Below are 21,969 nucleotides of genomic sequence, written 5' to 3'. Positions count from 1 at the left end.
TCCCCCATCCTGCTCTCTGATTAAAATGACCCAGGAGAAAACAAAAATCAGTTTCGGCTTCTCTCCCCAACCCCTTTTCCAGACTGCCTGTAGACTGAGTGAAATGCTCAAATCTGGCAGAGCAAGCTGTGCTCCATTCAGTGTCTCTTCCAGTGTTATAGTTAGATTGCAGTAGTCTCTTTGGAGAGCAGAGTTGCTTTCTGATGTGTGAGGAGAGCTGGAATAAGCCATGCTGGATCAGACCAAGGCCCATCCAGTCCCGCAGTCTGTTCACACAGTGACCAACCAGGTGCCTCTAAGAAGCCCACAAACAAGACGACTGCAGCAGCATCCTGCCTGTGTTCTACAGCACCTTATATAATAGGCATGCTCCTCTGATACTAGAGAGAATAGCTAGTATCCATTTTGACTAGTAGCCATGGATAGCCCTATCCTCCGTGAACGTGTCCACTCCTCTCTTAAAGCCTTCCAAGCTTGCAGTCATCATCACATCCTGGAACAGGGAGTTCACAATTTAACTATGTGTTGTGTGAAGAAATACTTCCTTTTATCTGTTTCAAATCTCATCCTCCAGCTTCAGCTATTGACTCTGCATTCTGGTATTATGTTCATTTCCGGATGACCTTGCATGCAGGGCATGGGTTGTGTGGGCTGGGATTACCAATTTTCACTTGTTCATCAGCAAGTTGTGCCCCTCCTCACCTGATGGCTTCTTCAGACGCAGTTTCTAGTTGTCATTCTTCCTTCATTGACAATGTTTCTGTAAATGCTAATGGGTTATAATTGCATCCAAGAAATAACTTTTCCTTTTGGGAAACATTCATATACATTTGATTATCAGGTTAGACATCTAAATTTAATCTGGATCACAGTAGTTTGGAGCTTAGTATTTCTGACAGTTGGAATGGTCACTGTTTTAGTGGATAAGTAAAAATTAATGATGGTTCAGTAATTCAGGTTTCAGAAACATCATGATGTAAACTTTTTTAATACATAGTTTTTTTTGGGAAGGGTTTACATTCCTTTTGGGGCTGTATGTTCTCTTCTCATCATTTACTGTCTTTAAATATTTCATGGCTTAATGGTTCTCTCAACTGGATGTTTGTAATATAACGTGACAACCAAACTGTGACCATTAGTTATTTGAGGGGTAAAGCAGGACTGTACCACACATATTACAGGCATCCACAAGTGCAGGGAGAAATATTGTGAACATTGTGTGTACTGCTTTGGTGCTGTGTGATCATGTGCTATGCTTTTAATACATGTGCCTGTGACAACATAGGCATATGTTTGATATTCATGACAGTGTTAAATGGCTTTTGCTCATTAGACAAAAGCAGATTCTAGTGAGTCCAACATTCAAGTCATCTTGTTTGCCAGTTCAGTTTTTTCCTTTTCTTATCTTTCTTTCATAATCCAGCCATTGTTCCTTTCCTACGGGAGAAAGCATGGCAAAAAAAATATGTCCAATGTCTGTCCTAAGTATGTGTGTGTGCATCACTAAGGGAGCCTAAATTTTGTGCTGGGTGGGGACCCCAAGTTCTTCAGTAAAAATTATTAATGCAGATTTGCACACAAAAAACCTTATTCTGAGTGTACATTTGGGTTACTGCACTATGTTGTGGCAAGTGCCAGGAACAAGACGCTGCAAGGGACGGTGACAAGCACCAAGAAATAGACAGGGCAGGGAGTCAGTAATAAGTACCTGAAGCTCTGCCTAGAAGGTTTAGCTACTGCTGTCTAAGTTGCCTTTAAAGTACCCCTTTATAATTCTGGAGTTAAGAAGCCAGGCTTTTGTGTGTGCTTTAAAGTGGGGGGTTATGCTGTGGCAAACATGAGGAGAGGGCCCAAGTGGAAATTATCACAAGTGGATGTACATAAATAAGATGGTTTATAAAGTCTTTGACACCTCCAGCAGTTAACAGAACTTTGTATTAAAGCTGGTATTGATCATTGCTTCATCTTAAGCCTAGTTTCTAAAAAAGATACATGTCTTACACAGTTTGTCGGATGTCTGGAAAGCCAGGCTTCCCATATGGATTCTTGTTTTGTTGCACATCCATATTTTTATGGTACTAATATAAGAGCAGGGACTGAAGCCAGAAGGAAGAATTGGCATAAATTCTCACTTCTTGCAATTTGGGGGGGGGGAGCATTTAATGCTAATTCCTTCTTCTGGCGGCAGCCCTTCTGGGTGCCTCCCACAATATTCACGGGGGAGGGGGGGCTTTGACCTTCAGGAGTGGATTTCAGGTGATATAATAAGCTATAGTGGAAAGGGGAAGCAGTAAAAAAAATATCTTCAACAAACTTGCTCAGCAGTTCCTTAGGATCCAACTCATACAAGATGTGTCATATTTGCCATGCTATAACACTTGAAATGTGTCTGCTAACACCATAGGAGCCAAATCAATCACAATTTTATTGTACATTTGTAGGCATATTTAGCCATCAAATTATATTGTTTGGGTGAAGGATTATATATAATTATCCATTGTGTACTGTATCTTTGGGCAAGTACTATGATTTGTGCTATGTTCTCTTTTTTCATTACAGACATGTTACCAAACCATAGTTTGTGCTTACCATAGATTAGAACATAAACCATGGTTTAGAAATGTTTGTATTTGGTTTTTCCCCAATCTGTGTCAAACCAAACCAGAATTAGCTAACACTATGGTTTGCAAACCAGATAACTACTCTTCTTAACCAGCTGGTCAGAAATTATGGTTGTCAAGTTAAACATCAACAACAGATCTTCAGTGCTTTAATCATATTATAATTTCTTCATTTGAGCCTCTGTCAGCCTTGCATAAAAGCACAGAAGTTATGTGCCCACAAAAGTTACTGTACTGCTGATAGCTGTGGTGGTCATTTGTGGTACGTTTAGGGCCTAAAAGGAAAATAAGAACTGGAGCTCTCAAAATGTAGGCTGTCTGGATATGATTCTAATATGCCACAGTCATCAGAGCAAGTGGTGTTACTTGAGAATCTGATCTGCATATGTGCTAATCCAATATATTAATTGAGAGTAAGGAGTTGGAAAACAAAACAAAGTTTATATTAAAGCAAATAATCTCAGGGTGACTTTTGTAATTCAGTATCAAAGCAAGAATTTTGTTTGCTATCCTGTATAGAGAGAAATTGACAAAACTTCAGTCTCTGAAATGAATCCTCTAGCACTGTGAGGGAAAACAATGTAAATAATTCATATAATGTAGGGGTCCTCTACATTCTGACATAGCATGGTGGGTGCCACCACAAAATGGATCCTGTAGGAAGTGGAGCCAGCCACACAATAGCTGCTGCAGTTTTACTTCAGTTACACAGTAAAGATCCTTGTGCTATTGTCACAGCTGCTGCCAAAGGAGCATTTTTTTACAAATCTGCACTGCCAATCAAATCTATTGCAAAAGCCACAGCTGGCTACACCCATTTTCTAAAAACACTTGGTGGGCACCAGGAAAAGTGTCAGTGGGCACCATGGTTGGGGACCCCTGATATAATGCGTAACATATCAGTGTAGAACAGGCCTTGGCAATTTGTGTACATACAAATGATTAGCATGTGCATATGTCATGTGAAGGTATATATGGGGGACACTATGGATCTGGCCACATCTGTTTTTCCATCCTTCCATTTTCTGGCCCATCTGTATCAGACCATCGTTCCATGTAATCCAGCATTCTGTTTCCAACTGTAGTCAAGTAGGTGCTCCTGAATAACTCAAAATACCCATTAATGGTGATGTATCAATGAATTCCATATGTTAGTCACATATTATTTCATGAAGTACCTGCTTTCATCTATTCGAAATGTGCTGCCAATCAGTTTAGTTGGGTGATCCTGAGATCTGATGTAGCGCATTAGGACATTCTCCATTTGCCCCCATACCTAACTTTATAAATTATTATCTTAGTCATGTTTTTTCCAACAAAATGTCCAGCTTTTTAAATTATTCCTGTATAAGGAAGATACCCTTATACCTTGGCTGTTTAGATCTTCTTCAGCTCTGGTATTCCTTTCGACATGGGATAACAAAAAGACAGCACAGTAATAGAAACATAGCCACAACATAGGTTTAATGCATTGTGGTAATGGCTGTCTTATAGAGATGTTAATGGGCTGATCTGGCTAGGTACAAAGACCAGGCTCAAGAAACTTCCAGAGACAGGATAGTGAAATGTATGTGCATATGTACTGCCATGGGGAAATGTTTGCCTGTGTGTGCTAATCTGTATTCTTGATTGTGACCAATTTGGACACATTGCCCCAGGCCAACAAAAGATTCCTCCCCCCCCCCCGCCCTTGAATTATATGTCAACACAATAACTTATATGTGGATGGGAATTCTGTAAAAGGAATCAAGAGTACATGTTATTACAGCAGCTTTTTCATGAAGATGAAACATTATTAAATCTGTATTGTATTTTTCTTTAATAGGTAAGTTCAGTTCTACACTCTACGAGACAGGGGGCTGCGATATGTCGTTTGTGAATTTTGAGCCAGCTGCAAGACGAACATCTAATATCTGGTGTGTTTTTTGAAAGCCAGTCTTTGTAGTGTATGTCACAGTGCTGGCTATAAAGACCATTTTGAAATATTCTGAAGTACCTGTGTACTCTTGTGAAAGCTTAGGGTCACCTACAGAATTGAGATTTGAAGCATATAGGAACAACTAGGTCCTCTTTGTTCAAATAAAGCTTGGCTTTTATATAGCATATTTCGTATGTCCAAAGCACTTCATGTACGTTATTAGAGCAATCTTGATGGTCAGCCAGTATTGTTATCCTTTCATACTATGAAGCAGTTTCTTTGTACATAATTGGTGATATTGTTAATTGATTTGTAAAAGGTATGTTTTCTTCCTGAACTTTCTCTAGAAAATAGGTATCTTGGGAGGGGGGCATAAAGTTGATTCTGTATACTGTTTCTAAGTCCAAATAATATAACTTTCCATTTTGAATGCCATAACATTGACAATTCTATTTTCAGTTCTTAAAAGTTTCTTTAATTTGCAATCTGGCCAAAAAATAAATGTGACCCCACACACACACACAGCTGCTTTTTAAACTCCTAAGGGCTTTACTCAGGAGTGAAATTTAGGCAGAGCATGCATTTTAATCTGCTGGTAAGGATTGTTTTTCATAGCTGGCATCACCAGAAACTTGCAGGTCTTGGGGCACCTCCCCAAAACAATTGAAGCTGTGGAAAAGAACTGATTTCACGGTCTGGGGTTTAAATGCTGTTTTTTCTCAACCAAAGTTGTTGGTTCACTTGCAGATTTCCCCCATGTGGTCCTTTGTAAGGAAGTGAGTCATTAAGCAAAAAAATTGGGTGCTATCTGAACACTGAGAACTAACTGCTGCTCTTGTAAGCAAAATAATAAAATGGTTGCTACAAAGAAAATTCAGATGGAAATGCTATTTGCAACGGCCAAATAAAGTTTGTTGGCAAAATTATTTTTTTTTTATATAAATTTTATTGGGTTTTATAATAGAAATTTTCCATTGCATTAAACAACATCTATAACAATATCGAATTTCAATTCTAACCTAAAGTTGTTATAATTCCATATCATATAATAAAAAAGAGAAAAGAAAAAAGAAAAAAAAGAAATGGAAAATTTTTTGACTTCCCCATCACCTCTATCTGCCTCTTAATAAAAAGTTCCTCCCGTCATAGGTAATCTAATCTTGATAAAATATCAATACCATATATAAAAAACCATAATCTGTTAGTAAATATAATTATGCTTATTCAATATAAAAAAAAAATCAAAAATAATCCTCTGGATCAGATTAGAAAATATTCTTCCATTCTTCCCAATTTTAACTCATATTCACAATAATGCATCCACGCCCCCCATTCCCCCAAAAACCGAACGTCATTTTCTTCATTTAGAATAGCTGTGAGTTTTGCCATTTCTGCCACTTCAAACATTTTAACAATCCAGTCTTTTTTCTCTGGAGTTTCTAGCCCTTTCCATTTCGCTGCATAAAGCAGTCTCGCAGCTGTTGTGGCATATATCAAAAAGGTTCTTTGTGTTGCTAAGTCGTCTGGAATCATACTCAATAACATCATTTCTGGTGTTTTGGATATATTCTTTTGTAGTATTAATCTCAGTTCGTTATAAATCATGTCCCAGAAGTCTTTGGCTTTGTCACAGGTCCACCACATGTGATAAAAGGAACCAATTTCTTTGTTACATTTCCAACAAGTAGGGGACATCGTTTTATAAATCTTTGCAATTTTCTTGGGTGTTAGATACCATCTATACATCATTTTATAGATGTTTTCTCGCACTGACTGTGCTTTTATTCCTTTTAAATCTTTAGACCATAATCTTTCCCATTTATTTAAAACAATATCATGTCCCACATTTTGAGCCCAATCGATCATAGTTGGTTTAATCGTGTCCTGCTCACAGTATATTGTTAAAAGGAGATTATACATTTTAGAAATCAGCTTTGTGTTATTGTCTAGTAGAATCCTTTGAAAAGGAGATTTTTCTTTAGAGAAACCTTTTTTTGCATCTTGTACAAAAACTGATTTGATTTGGTAATATTGAAGCCATTGTAAATCATCCTTAAGCAGTTGAAAGTCTTTTAGTGAGCATTTCTTTCCTTCCCAATTAATTAGATCTTGATAAGTAATAAATTTGTCTGGTCTAAGTGGGCGCAAAGTTAGCATTTCTTGGGGCGATATCCACATCGGTGTTTCTGGTTCCAAAATGTGTTTATATCTCATCCAAATACGAAGTAGAGAGGACCTGATTATATGATTACGGAATGTTGCTTGTAATTTAATTTTATCATACCACAAATAACCATGCCATCCACTTAAGTTATTATAACCTTCCAAGTCTAGCAAACGTACATTTGACAAATTCATCCAGTCTTTTAGCCATACTAAAGCTACCGCTTCAGCATAGAGTTGAAAGTTAGGCAGTGCTAAACCTCCTCTAGTTTTTAGATCCACCAAGTATTTATAAGCAGTCCTTGGTTTTTTTCCTTGCCAGATGAAGTTTGAAATGTCTTTCCTCCAAGTTTCAAAATATTTTGTTTGTGATATTATTGGTAAATTTTGGAATAAGAAGAGCATCCTCGGTAAGACATTCATTTGGATCGTTGAGATACGTCCCATTAATGACAATTTTTTGTTTGACCATATAATCATATCAGTTTTAATCTTACCCCATAACTTGAGGTAATTGTTGGTTAACAGATCTTTATTCTTTGCAGTGATCCAAATTCCCAGGTATTTAACTTTGTTAGCTTTCTCCCAGCCAGTATATGATATAAATTCCTGTTGTTGTATTTCCGATAAGTTTTTAAATATTATCTTTGTTTTTTCTTGATTCACTTTAAAGCCTGATACTTTTCCAAAATCATCCAAAGTCTCCTGAAGTATATTCATTGACTGTGTTGGGTTTTCCAAAATTAGCAGTAGGTCATCTGCGAATGCTCTCAACTTAAATTCATGTTTTTTAATTCTTAGCCCGCGGATGTCCTCCATACTTCTTAGTTTCACACATAGCGGTTCCAACACCAACAAAAATAAAAGTGGAGACATGTGGTCCTTTGTAAGGAAGTGAGTCATTAAGCAAAAAAATTGGGTGCTATCTGAACACTGAGAACTAACTGCTGCTCTTGTAAGCAAAATAATAAAATGGTTGCTACAAAGAAAATTCAGATGGAAATGCTATTTGCAACGGCCAAATAAAGTTTGTTGGCAAAATTATTCTTCCCTTCCCCCCCGCCCACAGTTTAACTCAGGTGGCACTGCCTGTCAGGTTCCCACAAATGTGCAGGTTTCAAGAATTCATTTTGTTCTAAGCCGTTGTAAACATGGAAATAGCCATTTTGTACTAGGCATACATCCTAGCTGGGTAATCCCCTATCCAGCTATCAAGTGGATGTGAGTACGCATTCCCCCTGGCTTGTCTCTAGTTCTAAACTATTCCACAATTGGCCATCTGACCCCCTACCCCTTGGCCACGGACTAATCACTATTGCTAGAGGGAGGATATGTAAAAATGTTAATGAGGACTAGGAAAATCAGGGCTAATATTGTGCAAATAGGCAGTTCCAAGACCAGAAGACAAACAGGCAGAATCTACAGATGCTTCTTGACAGAACCTCATCAGGGAAAAGGTATGACAGGCAAAAAAAAAAAAAAAACTCATGAAACTGGATCTGGTTTTCTAGGGAGCCGATTCTGAAATAGAGATGTGTCTATGCCCCTCAAACTTCTCTCATGGTTTTAAAATTCCTGAAAATTATAAATCTGTTCAAGGCAAATAAAGGAAAATTTTGTTAATCATTATAACCTGACATTGCATGTTAGATATACTTTGATCTGAATAGTTTAAGGGGGCCAGTAGTTTAGTTAAGCTCAGAAATGTGTTAAAAGAGCCTTGGAAGGCATGTCAAATGAAGATAACCAGGGATGTAGCTTCTGCACGCAGAATGTTCAGAGCATCTAACTGCTAAGAACTGAGGGGAAAGGGATGCTGGGTTCATAACTGATAGTTTCCAGCACACCTTTTAGGAAGTATAAAATATCAGTTGTTGGGCTAGATTAGGTTTTCTCAAACATCACCCCTTATTGGGCAACTGAGATGTAATAAATGCAGGTTTTAACCTTCTGAGTATTCAGTTCCTTGAAAGAAGGTGAAGTCAATGGTCCAAAAGCTGTTTTGTTTTACTTGCTGCTTCAGTTTTGAAAGACTGCTTGTTAGGGTAATAGGGACTATTAGGATAATCACACACAATTGTGTACTATTTCTTTGGTTAAACCTATGCTGCTTTTCTTTTAGCAACTTATTTTAAAATAGGGTAATGAATATTGTAGAAATGAAAAATGAATACTTTCTTATACTAGAAATAAGGTTTGATTTTGGCAGCACAGTAAGCTATCAAACTGAAGCCTTCCTTTTGTTGTTACAGTGACACGGACTCTCATGTATCAAGTTCTACCTCAGTTCGTTTTTATCCACATGACTTAGTAAGTTTGTGTTTTTTTGCACTCACTATTTGTAAGCAGATGGTCACACATCACTTTATATGCACTAATACAGTGTGCTTAATTATACCTTGTATATGAATGCAAGACTCAGTGATTCGGCTGTTCAGCAGCTAGAGAATGCAGAGATGTCATTTTGCATGTGTTTTCTGTGCTGCAAAATAACTAGATGTGAGAGCAAGTCACTTCCCTCAGAGTTAGGAAACATGTCTCAAGTCTTGCTTGAAGCATAGGGTGGATTGTTTCTTATCCATTTTCAAGGTTTAGGTCATGGTTCAAGGCCAGTAGCTCCTTAAAGACCAACACTATTTTCAGGATGTAAGCTTTTCAGAGTCAAAGCTCCTTTTGTCGGGCTTAGGTCATGTTTATTATACCTTTGAAAAGCCCTTGCCTCAGCTTCATAAGAGTTCACCTCATCAACTGAAATATTCTGGAATAATTGCTGCTCTGGAGGAAATGGTCTCTCTCTAGGTAGAGCCTGGTTGGCTGCTGGGTCATCTATGAACTACCATTGATCCTTGAAAAGGGTCTGTGTTTGGGTTGGTGGAAATAACCAGCCAGTCCAGGTCAGGGTGACTCTGCAGTGAATCTTTTCTGTACATGCATGTTCAAACCTACCATTCAGGAGTTTTTACCCAGAATGCAATATGTGCCCCTCTCCCCGTAAGAGAGTAAAGGTTAGTGGGATAGTTTCTTCATCAGGACTCTGCCCCATGACATTTCATATTCTTTCGAAGCCATCATTTTTAGGCTCAAGAAAGAAAGTACAAAGCAACTTACTATTGATTTTTGTTGTAGCTTTCCCTTCCCCAGATCAGGCTGAACAGGTTGCTGACCATAGATACAGATCTCTTGGAACATCAAGACATTGATCTAAGCCCTGATCTGCATGACCATCTGCAACCTCCAGAGGAAGCGGCCCAAAAAGTCAAACACTATTACCGCTTTTGGATCCTACCGAAGATCTGGATTGGTATCAATTTTGATAGGCTAACTCTCTTGGCTTTGTTTGATAGGTAAGCTCTTATGTGTGCATATTATTCTGACACAGTTCAAGAAGCAACTATTAAGTATAATTAACTGATTTAAATTAAAACCCAATTTAAGGTAGTGCTCAGAAGGAAGAAGATTAACACTGTTGTGCAAACTTTTGTTTTGCTACTAGAATGAATTATGGATGGGCTCGATCCATGCTTCTGCCAATAGAATGAGCTCAAGGAAGCAGGTATCGCCCACCTTCCCTTTACCCCAGTAATCCATTTTGTCCCTTCCCCCCCAGCTGCTGGGGTTATGGGTCTGTCAAGGGGAGTATATCTAGCAGCATGGTGGTGGAGTAGCTACAGCAAGGAGGAGAAACTGGGTGAACTCATCTTTGCTCACTTATACGCAACTTGAGCTTGTTCCATAACTGCTTGTGCTAGAATGAGGAAGCTTCTCTGGTCAATTCATCCTCCCACTGCAACACCTTCCATTGGTGCCACATGAGTCCATGTTGTGGAGAGACCTTCAAAAGCTACTTGTAGATAGTCACTGGAGGAAAGGGTTAGCAGGAAATAAAAAATCCAAGCTTCTAAAACAACTCATTAGAAAACCACATTTGGAAACCAGCTTTTAAAAGAAGTGTATTTAATGTCAATCAAAGCTTCTCGGCCAGTTTTGTTCAGAATAAGACAAAGATGAAGGGCTAGGGAAAATGTGTTTTTAAAAAAATAAATAATGTACCTGAACAAAGGTGCTAAAATTATGTTAGTGTATGTTCATTGCTGTAACTGATTTTTGAAACCCTTTTCAAGTAGTTAGGACAAGTATCAAGACGTTATGTTTTCTCTGAGCTTGTTTTCAGTGACCAGTGTGATTTTAACCAAGTCAGTGATTATTGTGGATTGCATTTTAAATATGCGTGGCTTTTCTGTATGCCCTTTCATGAGTATGAGGAAATGCAACGGAACTATCTTTTTACTGCTCACTTTTAATGGTATAATGGGTCTGGAGATACAGCATACCACCCTTATTCCGCTTGATAGATTAACTCTTCCTCATTCCCGCTCTGAAGGAAGGGCATCTTGATCTTTGGGTGTTTCTTGCCCATTGCTAGGGGTAGCCAGGACTAAACTAACAACTTCCTGTCTCCGGGCGAGGAACACCTCCCCTTCCAGTTCTTCTCCTGCCTTCGCTGGGGGGAGAGCGTTGCAGCCATAGATGCTGCCTAGGTCTAGTGAAATTAGGTTAGAATAGATCATTTTCCTTACCTTGTCATATCCAATCGCTTTTTAAATTTAAGCTCCCGGCTCTGCTGACTATCACCTGAGCCGCGGGAGAACAGCTAAGCCGTGGGAAAGAGGCAGCAAACGAAATGGCTGCTAGAGAAGCTGCATCGGAGGACATCGAGCTCCTTTCCAATGCAGATCAAGAATTGGCCTTAAAATCGGACTATCGGAGAGGGAGACTGGAAAGTTGCCGCCGTCATCTACTTCAGCTGGAAAATCGCTGAAGAAAAACAAGTCTAATGGCGGGGGGGTGGAGACAGCAGCCGCAAGCACCAGCTTAAGCAGAGTTCCGCTTCGACCTCTAAGGTCCCCGCCGGATCCTCTGCTGTGCCTTTGGGTGTGGAGCCCAGGATACCTGCAGAGGGTAAAGTAACCCCCCCTTCTGAGGAAGGGGTATCCCCCAAGAACCCCACATTTGAACAGGTATATAATATGATAGAGGGCTCCATGGAAAGACATTTTCAGAGGCTCCAATCTCTTATCCTACCCTTCCAGCAGGGCTGCCCTCCTCAAAGACCTTCAGCCACTTCCTCAAGGGTTTTCATATAGTTGGACATCTTCCCCTGGGTCCTCAGCCATATTTGAACCCATACAGGAGGAGCCTGGCTACAGCCAAAGCACCCCCTCTAGGCAGTGGCCCGCTAAGGCAGCTATGAAAGCAGTGCCAAGAGCAGAGAAATGAAACTTACCAAGAGTAGAGAAATGAAACCTACCCTGTGGATAGGGATTCTGGGGCTGACAATAAGGAGGGAGAGTTCGTTTCAGATGAAGAACTCCCCATTGTTCAGGAACAGCAGCCTCGGCTGTGCTGTTCCGATGATTTCCAGCCTCTTTTGGCCAAGGCACTTTTTGCTGTAGACCTATCTGGTGAAGCTGAAGCACCTGAGGAATCTAAAACTAAATCCAGACGTAAAGGTTCCAAGGAATATCTCCCACAATGGAGGCCCAGACTATTAAGGTCCCCTTACCAGAATACTTTGAGAAAGTTATTAGAGCTGAATGGGACAAACCCCTACATAATAAACAGTTCTCTGGCAATGCCAAGAAACTATATGATATAGCCTCATATGCAATGGATATGTTGGAATTGCCTGTGGTAGATGCTCCTATCTCTGCCCTTCAATCCTCTGACTTCCTGGCGGAGGATGGAGTGGGCTTTATTAAAAATCAGCTCGATAGAAAAATTGAATTTCTTTCCAGAAAGGTGCATGAGTCAGCTGCACTGTCTATTCAGGCCAATACCACTATAACACTCATGGCTAGGGCTTCAAATGCCTGGATAAAGAAGCTCACTCAGCTTCTACCCACCACAGATTAAAAAAAAAATAGCCAAGGGCCTGTCTCGAGTGCTAAACGCGTCCTCCTTTATGGCAGATGCCTCCTTGCACGCAGTGATCTTCGCTGCTAGAGCGGTCGCCTCCAATACGGCCATTCGCAGGGCCCTATGGGTAAGGCCATGATTGGCTGAGTCCAGGTCCAAGACCATGTTAATGGGTCTTCCATACAAGGGTGGAAAGTTATTGGAGAGAGACTAGATAGGATGCTCTCTGAAATTAAGGATAAAATAAAGCTATCCTTAAATCCCATAAAAAGGAACCCCGTCCTGGCCAATACTCTCAGTCCTTTCGATCCAACCATACCTTATCTAGGTTCAGACAGGATCAGAGACGTCCACACTGGGCTCCTCAGAGAGGGTCCTTTTGACGTTTCAACAGATTCAACCCCTCACAACCACAGTCCTTTAGGGCGGACAAACCTGACAAATTCTTCAAAGGAAATAAGCAGTGACGCCAGGGATCCAGTGGTGGGGGGAAGGTAACAACTTTTCCTTCCACAGTGGCGTCACTCCCAGACAGATGCCTGGGTACTACAACTAATTCAGCAGGGATGTCTACTAGAATTTCATCACAAGCCTCCAGATAGCTTTGTCGCATCGCCATGCTACTGCAGTGCTGTAAAACATCAGAGAACGATGGAAGCCATTCCTCACTTGATCCAGATCGGGGCCATAGACAAAGTACCTATTCAGGAACGTCTCCAGGGAGTTTACTCCATATTTTTCACAGACCCCAAAAGAATGGGGACTGGAGGGCTATCCTGGATCTCAGATTTCTCAATTGATTCATCCAGGCCAAACATTTTCGCATGGAGACGCTACGAACCATCATAGAGGCACTGCGTCCAAACACCTTCATGACATCCATAGATCTCACAGAGGCTTATATGCATATCCCCATCCATCAGTCCCACCGGCGCCTTCTGAGATTCAACTATATGAACCTTCATTTACAGTTCAGGGCACTACCATTTGGGTTGACATCTGTCCCCCCGAGTTTTTCTCTCTCTCCCAAAGTGATGATAGCTATTGTGGCAAGTTAAGGAAGGAAGGAATCCAAGTACATCCCTACCTAGACGACCTACTCATATGCGCCACCTCATACAACCTGGCACTTCAGCACTCCACTTGAGTCATCACGGCACTCAAAACGCACGGCTATCTTATAATCAAAGCCAAAAGCTTGCTAAGCCCGTCACAGAGGATCCTATATCTGGGAGTGGTCATAGATTCCAACACCAATTCAGTATTTTCCTCCCAACAGACAAGGCCTGCAAAATTGCCGCGGTGGCGAAGTCCACGGTAAAGTCATCACGACATCGACTGATGGCTCTGACAAGGCTCCTAGGCCTCATGGTATCCTGTCTAGGCCTGATTCCTTGGGCTCACTTCCACTCCCGACAACTTCAAGCAGCACTGCATCCATTCCAGCTGTTCATCATACACAAGATAGATAAGACCCTCTCCCTCAGTCCAGTGGCCAGGACGACCCTCTTATGATGGACCAAAGTCAACAGTCTAACTGCTGGATACTGTATCTACACAAACAGCTGGTCCAGGTGTTTACAGATGCCAGCCTCAAGGGATGGGGAGCCACAGTGGCAGACTCTTTGGCTCAGGGCGTATGGAGCCAGTCAGAAACAACTCTCCACATCAATCTCCTCAAACTCAGGGCAGTACGCCTAGCCCTCATCAAATTCCGCGACCTTGTCAGAAACAAACACGTGCTAATCAGGACAGACAATGTGGCGACCAAGGCCCACATCAACAAGCAGGGTGGGTCTCACTCCTCTCGCCTGCACCAGGAGTCATCGGCCATCATGATCTGGGCAGAAAAACACCTTTTGTCTCTCAGGGCAGAACATGTACAGGGCATCCACAACATTCAGGCAGATTGGTTAAGCCATCAGACCCTCCAGGAAGGGGAATGGATGCTGAATACACAAGTCTTTCAAGCCATCACCAGTTGGTTTGGAACGCCCACGGTGGATCTGTTCGCCTCAGTCCAGAATCGTCAGGTGGATAGGTTCTTCTCCCGGTTCTACCATCCGAAAGCAGAGCTTGGATGTGTAAAGGGCAAGACTCTTAGCCCTTGGTCTTTCCGTGGAGGTGGTGGGGACCATCCTTCAAGCCAGACGTCCTTCTACTACAAGGATATATCAATACACCTGGAAAGCCTTCTCCAGGTGGTGTCACCGGAAGACAATCAACCCTAACTCTCCTAAGCTACCTTAGTTACTGGACTTTTTACAGAACAGTGCACAGCAGGGCCTTAGAGCGACAACCTTACGAAAGCAAGTGTCTGCTTATTGCCTCAGTCTGTCTGGATATTGATGGGATTCCTCTGTCGTCGCATCCTCAGGTTAAGGCTTTTATTAAAGGAGTAGCTCAATCTACCCCTCTCGTGACTCACCGCTTCCCTACCTGGAGACTGAACACTGTACTTTCTGCTCTAACCAAAAGTCCCTTCGAACCTATGAGGAAAGTTCCCTTACAATTAGTAAGGATGAAGACCTTATTTTTAGTTGCCATAACCTCTGCCAGGAGGGTTTCGGAATTGGGTGCCCTTTCTATTTGCAAGGACTTAGGTATCTTTCACAAAGATAAAGTCGTTCTACGTACTGATCCCTCGTTCACCCCCAAAATGGGTTCCCAGTTTCATCAGTCTCAGGGGCTTCACCTCCCTTCCTTTTGTCCTTATCCTTCTACTCCCAGAGAGCGGAGTTGGCACACCTTAAACTTGTGTAGAGCTATTCATATTTATATATCTAGAACTGAATCCATTAGGAAAACGGAATTATGTTTATCTCCATTTCTGCACCCAACAAGGGACTTCACATGTCCCAACCGTCTATCAGCATATCCATTAGACAATGCATCAGAGAAGCCTACCTAGCCAGTGGTCTCCAAGTTCCGAATGGGATCACAGCCCATTCACTACGAAGCGCAGCCACGTTGGCCGCATTTTTCAAACAAGCCTCGATTAAGAGATCTGTAAAGCAGCTACTTGGTCCAACGTGACTACTTTCATTAGACATTATCGAATAAATACTATGGCATCCGCTAAAGCAGCATTTGGCAGACGTATTTTACAGCACGTGGTGGAAGATGATGAGGACTGATTTCCCACCCGTTATATCATTGCTCTTGGAGACCCCAAAGATCAAGATGCCCTTCCTTCAGAGCGAGAAAGGTACATTGCTTACTCACCGAGAAGGTCCTTTCCGCTCTGAAGTAGAAGGGCATCTTGCCCACCCGGAGATGGAAACATCATCTTATAAGGGTGGACTGAAGCACACCAAACTGGCCTATGGATTCGATTGGCCTAATAATATTGTAGCAGTACATATAGATTGGTTCTAAGTTTATCGTTCAGTTTATTGTTGTTTGTACTCCTTGTTTGTGAGTGCTTTTCCCTGTCTCTTTAGCTTGCTGTAGAATAACTGGAAGGGGAGGTGTTCCTCGCCAGGAGACAGGAAGTTGTTAGTTTAGTCCTGTCTACCCCTATCAATGGGCGAGAAACACCTAAAGATCAAGATGCCCTTCTACTTCAGAGCAGAAAGGACCTTCTCGGTGAGTAAACAATGTACCTGGTAACCCTGGATATTTATCCCTAGATCAAATTTTTGCTTTCTGGTATTCAGGACCTTTTCTGGAAAGCTTCCTCCTTTTTAGTAACACACAGTTAAGATTTTGTAGGGTGGCGAATAGATATTTCTGTAATGTGTCGGGGCTGTTCTGGATGACAAGTACATCAGTCTAGTTCTGTGAAATGGCGAGCACCTTGAGTTGGTGTAAAATTGTGGTAGAACGTTGCTTGAAGAAAGTTGTGTAAACAGCAAGGTATCTTCAAACTTTGAAAATTGATGGCATAAGAATGTTGGTGTGCTTGCTTCCTTATAGTCCTAAATCCTTTATTCCTATTACAAATCTGTTCGGCTTCTCAATACCACATGCTTTTTGTTTCACCATAGGAATCGGGAGATATTGGAAAATGTACTGGCAGTCATTCTAGCTATCCAAGTAGCTTTCTTGGGTTCTCTGCTCCTCATAGAAGGATTTTTCAAGGATATCTGGGTGTTCCAATTTTGCCTGGTAATTGCTAGCTGCCAGTATTCCTTGCTCAAGGTAACTTCTGTCCTCAGTGTCAGTTAGTTTTGTGTGCTAATATTCTGAGTTGTATCCTACCACTCCTTGCAGCCAGTGGTAGAAGAACCTTTTGCAGTGGGTACTTGTGCTGACAGACCATTTTATCAATAACTGTGCAGAGTAGTAGGATACAACCCATTCTTTCTATCTCTTGTATAACCATTTGTGTTTTAGTAGTTTAGCTAGGTAAGGTAGCCCTGACCTGGATAGGCCAGGCTAGCCTGATCTCATCAGATCTCAGAAGCTAAGCAGGGTCGACCCTGGCAAGTATTTGGATGGGAGACCTCCAAGAAATACCAGGGTCATGATGTAGTAGCAGGCAATGGTAAACCACCTCTGAATGTCTCTTGCCTTGAAAACCCCACCAAGGGTTGCCATGAGGCAGATGTGACTTGATGCCAAAAAAAAGTAAGATTGCTTCCATATAAAAAATTATTCTTGGATTCCTCCCCACCCCCACATAAGAAAAGCCATGCTGGACTCCTCTTGGTACAAACTTCCTCTGTTGAAATGGTCCAAGATAATAAAATGCACACGTCCAGAGTCAGCTACTTTTACTTATTAGTAATCCAGATCACACTACAACCAGTACTGATTCATCACCATGTAACTCTGGGTAAATCTATATTTGTATGAATCTATGGCATAGTTTCCTGATGGAAAAGATCACCAGCAAGAAAACCTAAACAGTATATATAAAATGTAGCCATACAAATTAATATAATGGTAATGATTAGTCAGATATTAGTGTCATCCTTCCTTTGTCACCTTTTGGTGTGTGATCTGTTATTGAAGTTCCATCAAGTCACTTCCAACTCATTTTGACCCTGTGAATCAGTGTCCTCCAAATTGTCCTATCGTTAACAGCCTTGCTAAGGTCTTGCAAACCTTTTGGTGCTTGAAGTTAAGTCAGTTTGGAGGTGGGGTAGGACTTCAGTTATGGCCCTGACATGCTGGTATATTTTACCCTGGGGATGCCCACTAGCATTTGCAGATTAAAAGGTCTGTTACAACATTCCTTTTTAAAATAGTGTTTTAGAGGGGGGTTTATGACTGGCTGACGTTGCAGTTTTGATTAAGCCTCATTTTTAATGGCTATTAGGTTTTCTTCAGATCATTTTTATTGGCTGTATTCCAATTCGTTTGTGTACACTAGGGCTCAGGTGTGAGCACTAGGGTACTTTTCACTTCCACCTATGGCAACGCATGCCAAGCTAGGGACCGTTCTCAAGGCTTTTCTTTATGAGTGTGAAAACCTTAAAGAAATCACAGAACCTGGGAATTCGTCATGGGGGACATGGACATCCTTTGAATGCATCTGTAGAGATTTGTTTCCCAAAGTTATGAAACCTTAAGTAATATTGTCCTTTCTGTCTTTCCTGTCTGCTTTCCAAGAGTGTCCAACCAGATTCTTCTTCTCCTCGGCATGTAAGTTATATGATATGACATTTCAATATTCTAAGAAGCCTAGAGTTCTGCTGGTATAAGGTCTTGCTACTGTGGAAACATGAGGAAAAATAGGCACCTATTGTGTTTAACTGCAGTTGTAATACATGTACTTTTAATTAATTGTATAAGAAGTGCATCATCGCTCAGAAAAGTAAGATTTCTGGAAAACATTTAGGGGGACTGAAATATATGCAAAACCTTCCCATCAAACCTAAACTTCTTTTGCTGGCTGAACAACATAAAATACATCGTTTATAAGTTAGTTAGCATATAAAATTGTATAATGGCATATTTATAGAATTTAAAAGTATAAATATATTTTTTCTATAAGAAAAATTGCAAGTGTACCTAATACTTCAGAAAGAGTTGCAGACTCACCCTATGCTATCATAACACAGGTATCTTTCTTCTTACCATCTGAGAGATAAGGAAAAAAAGGTTGGAAGTAGAAAACACATTTAATAGTAAATAAAAGGAAGTATATTATTTGGACAGAAGCTCTCACAGAGTCACAATAGGTAGGACTGCCAAGATGTTTGCATATTAATTTTATGAAAGCATTGAGCAGTTTAGTAATCATTAAATATATTATAGCTTATTAATTGTTGCCAAAATTGTTACATTTAACAAAAAACCCTTTAAAATAAAGTATAAGGGTATAGGAGTATATACTATAAATGCCCCCAAATTTCCCAGTACTTTCACTGAAAAAAATGAGAAAGTCCTTAAACATGTTTTACGCTCGGAATGAGTGAAATGCTTCATTTAGAAAAGGGTTTTCTCACTGAAAATCAGAAAATATTTCTTAGGGTTTTTTTTCAGTGCTTCTTAGAATTTCCCTATTTTTTCCATTGGAAAAACTGAAAGAAGTCCTAGAATCTTTTCATGCTACACATTTTGATTGTGAAACTCCTTGCCTTAAGAAGCATTCTACTCATTCCAAAAGAAAAGATACAGGCGTTTCTTTTCAGTGTTCCCCCAAATTTTCAATTTTTTCCTTCAGAAAAACGGGGGGGGGGGAAGGCCTCAGTAAAAACAGGGAAAACCCAGTCTTTTTCTATTTTTCCTTTTTTCTCCAGGCTCTCACATCTCTAGTTACTCATTTTATGCTAAAGTAGTTGTCCCCCATTTATGATCATAAAAGCAGTAAAACCAGGCCATGAATAGGTAAATTAGTTTTTTTTTTTTTTTTAACATACTGTGGACTTTCTGGGTACGCAGAAAAAAATGCAAATTAACCTACAGAGAAAATTTTTAGTCGTAATATTCTGTGCCTAATGCAGAAAACTGGGTCACATAGTTACTGTGTACACCATAAGGTTATGGAAGCTGCAAAGAAATCTGATGATTACACGTTGTATTAGTTGACGTGTCAGAAGTGTATCTCTTGGGTCTTTGTTAATAGTGTATATGATCTAATAACTAATTATGATACTGCAATTTAACGAGGAGTGAAAATGCTTCCAAAATCAAGGTCCAGTGTCCATAGATTGGCCAGGTTTTTATATTAAAACAACATAATTGAGGTCAACATGTAATTTTCATTTGATCTGGCATGCAAGATGAAGTTTCACTGTTTAGGAGGAAAAAATTCTAATGATTTGTAACTTGGATTAACAAAATTTAGGTTAACCAATCTTGTATTTTCAGGGTCATAACCGAATCATAGCCTATAGCAGGCCTGTTTATTTTTGTATATGCTGTGGTCTCATTTGGTTGCTGGACTATGGCAGCAGGATCACATTTATGGCAAGGTTCCGGTTGTATGGAATGGCTTTCACTAATCCAGTTTTGCTGGTTTCAGCAAGGGATTTGATTATAGGTGAGTAACCTCTTCATACATTTTGCCCTAATCTGGTAGTATTGTTTTTAGTTAGGATTTTTCATTTTAACACAGTGAGGACAGTGTAGGTTTGTTTTCTATAAAGAAAGCGTGAAGAACAAATAAAAATAAACCGCTTTCTGTCTTAAACAGTCTTTGTAGTCCAATAACAAGGGGTTGTCAGGTAAAACTACGTGAAAAGTTCTTGAGTCCAGATGAAGATACATGGTCTCTATAAGGTGGAATATTTAGGAAATCGACAGAGTATTGGCAAAAGTATCTTCATATGTTTAACTACTATATTAGGCAGTAGTATGTGAGCAGAGTTGCATCCTAATATGTACAGTTCAGAGGATACACCTTTGAGCTCACATGCTTTGTAACAAATTTTCCCCTCATACTGGAGCCTGTGGAAAGATTGAGTGCTCAGATAGCTTCTTTCCTAACCCATCTCATAATTGGTGGGTGTTGCATGATAGGGAAGAGAGCCACAAATATGTGCTGATTAGGCCAATTTTACCTGTAATGCATGTGCTTTGCAGGGCTGTTAAACTGAAATAACTTGCAACAACATGTGTATTCCTCCCACCCTGTTGTATGTCTCTTCTGTGAGTACACTGAAGTTGACCTTTCATCTGACATTTTAATACCACCATAATTGTCACAATGCATCCGGCCCACACTTTTTGTCTAACGCTCCCAACTTCTCAGTTCTACCATCTCAGCCCTCTCATTGACAGACACTTTCCTAGTGAACGTGTCTTGTTGAGATAAAGAGGAAACAAGAGAAAGAATTTTCACTGATGTACAAGATGACTTTGGTGACTTGAAGCTGAGAAGGCATTGCTCTGTTTGAAGGGAAAGTGGAAAACAGATGTTCTCCTGTTTTCAGTGAGAGTGTTGGCTAACTTAATTTCTATATTACGGTATTCATGTTAAATAGCATTGGCAGCTGCCTGAAAACAATATGTGATAGCTGGGTGAAATTCTTTCTTCTGAGAAATTGGAACAGGTTTATCCTCCATATTTAAAGTGGAAAAAGAGCCAGTAGCTCTAATATGCACTTACTCATTTTTATTGCTTTTGTTTTCTGTAGTGTTTACACTATGCTTCCCTATAGTGTTCTTCATTGGTCTTCTGCCTCAGGTGAACACGTTTGTGATGTACCTCTGTGAACAGTTAGATATTCATGTCTTTGGTGGTAATGGTGAGTTGAGCTTTCACATTTCATTATAATCATAGAGAACCAACTTTTAGACGAGTGTGAAGACGTACTCAGAATCTCAATTCATAGTGTACCTTACTGAAAATTTTGTACCCTTTGCAAATAGTCTTTCAGGCCTTCATGGAAGGCCTACTATCACATTAAAAACGGTTCCGAAGCCTCTTGTTATCAGTTGTTGATATGAGTTAAATTTACATCTTAAAGGAAAGTTTAAAGCCTTGCTAATTGGGGAAATGAATGAGAAGGTATTTTAGAGAAGTATTACACCTTATCAAAAAAAGGTCACTATGTTATCCAGAGGATGCCACCAGCACTTTCATTAAGACATTTTAGAAAGCTTTCTAAGTGCATTCCTAAGGAGAGTTACTCCAGTCTAAGCCCATACATTTCAGTGGGCATAGACCAGTGGTCAGCAGACCGCAGCTCACAAGCCGCATACGGCTCTTTGGGCCCTTGAGTGCGGGTCTGGAAAGCGCCCTCCTCCTCCCCCCCCTTTCCCTCCCCTCACAGCGTGGCTGGGTTTTGCCGGCAGCGCCAAGGCGGGCGGCGGCAGCCAATCAGCGGGCGGGATTTTTTGCACTGGTTTTGGCTGGCGGAGGAGGCTGAGACGCTGAGGACGGGCGGACAGGCGGACGGCACGCCGGCCGGGGAGGGAAGGAAGGCGGCGAGGAGGAGGAGGTCGGGGCCCGGG

At 40.7% G+C, this 21,969-nt stretch overlaps 1 protein-coding gene across 1 annotated transcript in view; it reads left to right on the top strand.

The window, feature by feature from the left end:
- Positions 1–21,969, top strand: part of PCNX1 (pecanex 1) — a 107,211-nt gene that overhangs the window by 54,497 nt on the left and 30,745 nt on the right. The window contains exons 9-15 of the mRNA XM_056851026.1: positions 4,447–4,537; positions 8,955–9,012; positions 9,829–10,046; positions 16,608–16,761; positions 18,178–18,210; positions 19,882–20,053; positions 21,150–21,260. Coding sequence (XP_056707004.1) covers positions 4,447–4,537; positions 8,955–9,012; positions 9,829–10,046; positions 16,608–16,761; positions 18,178–18,210; positions 19,882–20,053; positions 21,150–21,260 — 837 coding nt within the window. The remainder of the gene's footprint in view (positions 1–4,446; positions 4,538–8,954; positions 9,013–9,828; positions 10,047–16,607; positions 16,762–18,177; positions 18,211–19,881; positions 20,054–21,149; positions 21,261–21,969) is intronic.

Source organism: Euleptes europaea, chromosome 6, assembly GCF_029931775.1.
Source record: "Euleptes europaea isolate rEulEur1 chromosome 6, rEulEur1.hap1, whole genome shotgun sequence".
Taxonomy (NCBI): Eukaryota; Metazoa; Chordata; class Lepidosauria; order Squamata; family Sphaerodactylidae; genus Euleptes; species Euleptes europaea.
This window is presented reverse-complemented; position numbering and strand designations above follow the sequence as displayed.